Below are 6,380 nucleotides of genomic sequence, written 5' to 3' on the forward strand. Positions count from 1 at the left end.
GTAATAATCTTGTAGAGTGATGTAGTGTGAGTTCACTGTAGAGTGCACTTAACCAGGCTAAAGCTGTGACACCACTAGGCAGTGTATCTTATGTGGGACCATGAGAGAGACCCATGTGGTCTGTCACGGACTGAAACGTCACGTGGTCCATGACTACCTCCAGACACGCAACAGAAGAACTGTGGAGTGACAGTAATCTGAGTGTTCTATGATAAGGAAAGTAACTGGAGATTGAATCCAGGGGCATTCTACCCTCTGAGCACCCCCCAAGTCCCCCTCTTTTAAAATATTTTGTTTTGAAACAGAGTCTTACTAGGTTGCTGAGGTTGGCTGCAAACCTGCAATCCTTCTGTTTCAGCCTCCTGAGTACTGGGATTACAGGTGTGTACCACATGCCTGACTAATTTAGTTTAATAAATCTTCATTGGGTAGAAATGATGTTTTGATACATAAATTTAAATTAATGTAGAGAAAGAAATGCTTATGCTGTTATTAGGGTTTTTTAGAAGCCAAATTACATGTCATATAACCTAAAACTATTTTTTAAGATGTTATGAATAAATGCTGGAAGCAATAGATCAGATTTACTAATTTTGTGGCATTTTGAAAGAATAGATTAAAAATCTATTCTGTCCTAGGGTGCTTGCTTGTTCTCCTGGTACTAGGGAGGCTGAGACAGGATGATTGCAGGTTTGTGGCCAGCCTTAGGAACTTTGGCTCTCCACAACTTAGTGAGACCCTCATTCAAAATAAGGTAAAATAGGACTGGGGGTGTGGCTGAAAGGTAGAATGCCCAAATTCAATCTCCAGTACCACATACTCACACAATAAAATGTGTGTGTGTGTGTGCGTGCATGTGTGTGCATGCGTGTGTGTGTGTGTGTGTGTGTGTGTGTGTGGTGTGCCGGGTATTGTTGAACCTAGAGTCTTGCACACGCTAGACATGTTCATTACCACTGAGCTAAAGTGGTTCTTTACCACATCCCTAGGCCCAAGTCTATTCTTAAAAAAAAATATTCTTTATGCAATTTTGAGTCTTTTGCCCAAATTATGCATTAAGTATACAGAGAAGCAAAGTTTTTTTGGTTGTTTCTTTCTTTCTTTTTTTTTTTTTAGAGCTGGGGATTGAACCCAGGAGCATTCTACCTCCAAGCTATACACTCAGCCCTATTTTTTTTTTTTTTTTTTGAAACAGGGTCTCACCGAGTTGCAGAAGTCCTCACTAGGGCAAAGTTCTACTAAAGGTTTTTTGAAAGCCAGGCGTGGTGGCGCACGCTTGTAATCCCAGCCTTCAGGAGGCTGAGACCAGAGGATCTCGGTTCGCAGACAGCCTCAGCTACTTAGTGAGTCCCTCCGCAACTCAGTGAGACCCTGTTTTAAAAATAAAGAATAAAAAATAGGGCAGAGGGTATAGCTGAAAGGTCAAATGCCCCTGTGTTCCATGCCCAGACCCTCAAAAAAAAAAAAAAAAAAAAAAGTCTTTTGAGCAAATACTTTATTCCATAATTTGGTAGAAGCATGTGAAAGTAAATTGGAAAGTCACCTGTTTGCAGTTCTTAGCTCGACTGGGATGGGTGTCTGTCCTGTCCTGTCCTGGGTTGGCACAGCTTTCCCTGGCCATGCAGGTTTAGCTTGGGGTGCACCAAAAGGCAAGTGTCTTTCCCTCTCCATCCACCTGGTTTATGGTGAAGGTACCGTCACCACAGGACACAGTTCCCATGCAGGAGTGGGCTGACAGGTTTTTCACTCTGTGTGGGGGTGGGTGGTATCAGACACTCTAGCTTCATGTTTTGTCTCCAGCTTATTAACTTCAAGTCACCAGATATTTCCTTATGTTTCAGTGAGTTATATTTATTGGCTGGTTATGAGCCTGCTTTGTGTTCTCCTGAAGAATAGTTTGAACGGTTATTCTTCTAATGAACACAGGGTTCTAGTCACTGAACACTGGGGAGACCTGCCCCCCAACTGTGGTGCATTGGGGAGTCTTGGGGCCAGCACAGTCTGGTGTGGTGGGCTCTGTGGGTGCTGGTGATGGTGTGTACTGGCAGGGTGTGCCAGGGAGGCTAGGGTGGGGAATAGGAGCATGCAGGCATGCAGGTACACTAGACCCTCTGGGTGCTTGATTTTGACCCCTGGGAAGACTGGCAAGGCCAAGGCAGAGATCCAGTTAAGGGCCCTAGGGCACCTGTGGGGAGTTGGGTTCTGAAATCACCAGTTTCTGCAATAGGACACAAAGATCTGAGCAGCCCTGGCAGCGGGGAGGTGTTACTGCCAAGTCACACATGCTACCAACTAAAATGCGATGCCCCCTAGAGGTAGGCTCCCCCCACACATGGAGCAGGGCTGGTCTGCTGGGGAGCGAGGGCTTCTGAGATTTGAACTGTTGCCACCTGTTTTCCTTCCCAAGATCTGAAGCCTAGAGCCAAGTAAGAAAGGTAAGTAATGAGCTAGAAAGCCTGTCCCGCAGAAACCAAACCTCTGCCCAGTTGTTCATGATTTGATCGATACTATGAAGAATAAATGGGGGAGACGGGAAGGAGAGAGGAGATGCCTCTTGAGGCCTAAGGATGAAATGAGGGAAGGATGCAAATGTACGGGAGGGGCATTTCAGGCAGAATAAAAAATAGGATTGGGTGTAGCTTGGAGGTAGAATGCCCCTAGGTTCAGTCCCTAGAGTGACAGCCTGATAGAGGGACAAAACTGTGAAGAGGCGGCCCAGCGGACGGGAGCTCAGGGAGACGGAAGGAATCACTGGGGCTGGAGAGGCGCAGGAGCGGATCATTTGCAGCATCTTGTGTTTAAAGAAGACAAACTGAAGCAGCGGGAGGGGATTCAGCCTTTTGCCTTTAGTGGTGCATTAAAAACCAACTCTAGATTGAGGAGTAAAATACCCTTATCATGTACAAATGAAATACCCTTATCATGTACAAATCTAACAACATAGTAACGGTCCTCTCTACTTTTTTTCATAATGCCACAATATATACCTACCTTAGCACTTACTACGTATTGTGATTTGTTACCATCTTTTAAAACTTAAGCAGGTCGTGGTGGTGCATGCCTGTAATCCCAGTACGTGCGAGGCTGAGACAGGAGGTTTGCAGGTTCTCGGCCAGCCTCAGCTACTTAGTGAGGCTTTCTGCAACTTAGTGAGACCCTGTTTCAAAATAAAGAATAAAAAATAGGATTGGGTTGTAGCTTGGAGGTAGAATGCCCCGGGTTCAATCCCTAGTATCCTTCCTCTCTGTCCCTCAGGAAAACAAAAACAAAAACAAAAACAAAAACAAAACAAAACAAAAAAACCCTCCTAAGAATTCTGAAGTGTCTTCCCGCTCCCTGAGCAGATTCTGAAATGCTAGCTGTGATGCCTCACACGTCTGCCCCTCCACTCCCCTGGTCGGCTCCCCTCTCTCTGCAGCTCTAGCAACTGAGGCCTCCTAGCTGTTCCGTGAGCAGACCATGTGCTGACCTCCCCAGGCCCTCACACTTGCTATTCTCTGTTCCTCAGACGCTCTCCTTCCCACGCCCAGTTTCCTTCTAGCTCAGCTCTCACACTGTCAGAAATCCTTTCACTGCATTTTGTCATATAACCCCTTCTCATTTCTTGTTATCCCATTACCCCGCTTTCCCCTCCTTCCCGGCACTCATTTCCACTGGACATATTTGTTTCTGTTTGGTTTGTCTGCTGCCTGTCTACCCCCACTCTGAGTGTCTCAGTCCCTTTCATGCTGCTATAACAACATCACAGACTGGTTTAGAGGCAATGGCAGTTTATTTGGCTCACGGTCCAAAGTCCAGGGGAAGTCTTAAAATCTAGGGGCCACATCTAGTGAGTGCAAAATCTGGGAACCCCATCTCCTGAGGGCCTTCTTGCTGGATAATAACAGGGCAGAAAGCATTGCATGGGGAAGAAGAAGAGTCTGACCTTGCCTTTAAACAAACCTGCTCTTATAATAACAACATTATTGACCTCTTAAAGATCCCACCTTCCACTCTTGTTTCTTGGGAGTTGCATTTCTAACAAGTGAACTTTGGGAGACACATTCCCACTATAGCACCAAGTCTCAAGTAAGGGAGACTTTCTTTTGTTCACTGACAGCCAAAGTCAGGCCTGGCACATAGTAGGTATACAATAACTATTTGTTAATACTTGCTGATTTGAATGTCTGACTTCCTCTATTGGACTTCGAGTCCTTATAGGACATTTTCTTTGTGCCCTTCCGTGTTTCCCTCTGACCAGCATGATTCCAGTATCTAGATCCTCCTCTGTGAACTGGATGTGGACATGAGTTACACGTGTGTTATGCATGCAGGCCCCAAACTCCTGCCTCCGCCTCCCAAGTGGCTGGGACTCCATGCCCCCCCCACTGGTCTGGCCAAATCAAGTTCTTATCCTGGTGACTTTAGTTTTTCCCGTAGTGAGTCACTGCTTATAAAGAGCTAAGTAGAGTTTTTAAAGAAGTAAATGCTTACCTGGTGGCTTTCTCTTGTTCTTTTTCAGTGGTCCTAACCGTGGGCATTATATTACTATTGTTAAAAGTCACGGCTTCTGGCTTTTGTTTGATGATGACATCGTAGAGGTTGGTATGCAGATTTTCCCCATTAGGCATAGGGTAGAGATGGGATTTTGGGGGGATGTGTATGTGTGGGAATTTTTAGAAAGCCTGTTTTCTCATAATCTGAATTGAAAATATCTGACATTTCTATCAAAACTAAATTTTGCCGACCCCCTCCTCCATGGAAAGGGAGAGGGGTATGAGTGTGGACTAACTAGTATTGTGTCCTTGTTAACTGAAGAGCTGTGGGCATAGCATCTTTATCTCTGTGCCAACATTAGTTGCTCTGGAATCTACGTCCTGTTTCCTGCCATGAATAAAAAGCCCTTTCTGGCACAGGGAAAGTAATAGACTTCAGAGTTCTATTAAGTTCTCTTTTTATAACATAGTTTTCTTGATTATTGTTAAAAATATATATGAATATGCTGGATCAGGAAATCATTATATTATGCCAAGGCATTTTGTAATTTGATGTAAAGAAATACTAGCTGGAATGAATTCTGTCCTCAAAGACATGCTCTATTTGAATGGGCTCTGTTTTCATAGGGCCACTGTTTCGGTAGCACAACACAAATGAACTCGGGCATCCTTTTATTCCCAGACTCATCAGACCTGAAAGAGACTTCCTGGCTTCCTCAAAAGGTGTCCCTGTGTGGTTGCTGATGGATTAACGAGTGGCTTTCTCCTCCAGCAATTTGCAATTTCTGTAATGATGTTTCTCTGTTGAGTCTATGGAATTATCCATTGGCCAACAAGTTTCAGACTGTGATTTTATAGCAGCTAGTGTTTCTTAGATTTTATTGCATAGTCCATTAGGTTTCCCTCCCCAGGAATCTTAGCAAATAATTGCATTGTCTTATTTTTCCTTCTTTGCAGAAAATAGATGCTCAAGCTATCGAAGAATTCTATGGCCTGACGTCAGATATATCAAAAAATTCAGAATCCGGATACATATTATTCTATCAGTCAAGAGAATAACTTAAAGAACTGTGGGACTGACGCAAGTGGGGGAAGCGATCAAAGCACTGTCGTCCCTTTCCTCCGCGGACCTTCCTCTTCCCCAGTGGCCCACTAATGTTCCCACTGAGTCTCAGTGATGCGGCTGTGTTGTTAAACCCTCCATCCCCCCTTCGTTTTCTTTTATACATGCAGCACTACTCTTGGTTTTATTTCGGTCTGAGGTAGAGTTAACTGCAATCAAATTGTAGTAAGATTTATATGAGTAACAGTTGCTAATTTTAGGATTTGGGTGAATGCCGTGCCACTCATCATGTCTGGCTGAATTACAGTGATATTTACTCCTAATGTCACAGTCCATTTTGAGTGTTTGCTAAACTTCCTAAACGGCTTCCAGGGGTCTCCTTCCAATGCATTCCTTTCATTTGTCCCTGGAAGCACCACTACCCTTTCTGAGTTTGTCTGCCTCTTTTCTGACAGAAGGACAGAAGGATCGGGTAGGTGTTCACCTTTTAGGGCTGCAACTATAGCTTTAAGTTTGTACACGTGAAAATGTTTAGGTGTCTAAGTGAGTAACCATGATACTAAAAGTCATCATCCATGTGGAGCAGGGCGGAGAGTTGTTTGTGGTGGCTGGTGTCCGCGCCACGCCAGGTCGACCTGGCCGTTAGGATTCCAGGGGTTAAGCGCGTATGGAGCTCAGGGCAGGCAAAGCTAAGAAGAAGTTCTTGTGGACAGTGAAAAGTTGCTTTTCCTATCTTTCTACCAAAACCAAGTTTCAGGAAATGACTTGATGCTGTTAATTTTTAGTGACACTTTTCTTCTGTAAAGTCCTGTGAGCTGTGATTATTCTGCATCGGGCACTGC

General features: G+C 44.5%; 1 protein-coding gene across 2 annotated transcripts in view; it reads left to right on the forward strand.

Moving 5' to 3' along the window:
- Positions 1-5,534, forward strand: part of USP46 (ubiquitin specific peptidase 46) — a gene marked incomplete at both ends in the record, with an annotated part of 71,055 nt that extends 65,521 nt beyond the window's left edge. For both annotated transcript variants that reach the window (XM_080697658.1, XM_080697659.1), the window contains 2 exons: positions 4,502-4,580; positions 5,433-5,534. In XM_080697658.1, coding sequence (XP_080553784.1) covers positions 4,502-4,580; positions 5,433-5,534 — 181 coding nt within the window. The remainder of the gene's footprint in view (positions 1-4,501; positions 4,581-5,432) is intronic.
- Between the last annotated feature and the right edge of the window lie 846 nt (positions 5,535-6,380).

This window comes from Muscardinus avellanarius, assembly GCF_963383645.1.
Source record: "Muscardinus avellanarius genome assembly, chromosome: 6".
NCBI lineage: Eukaryota > Metazoa > Chordata > Mammalia > Rodentia > Gliridae > Muscardinus > Muscardinus avellanarius.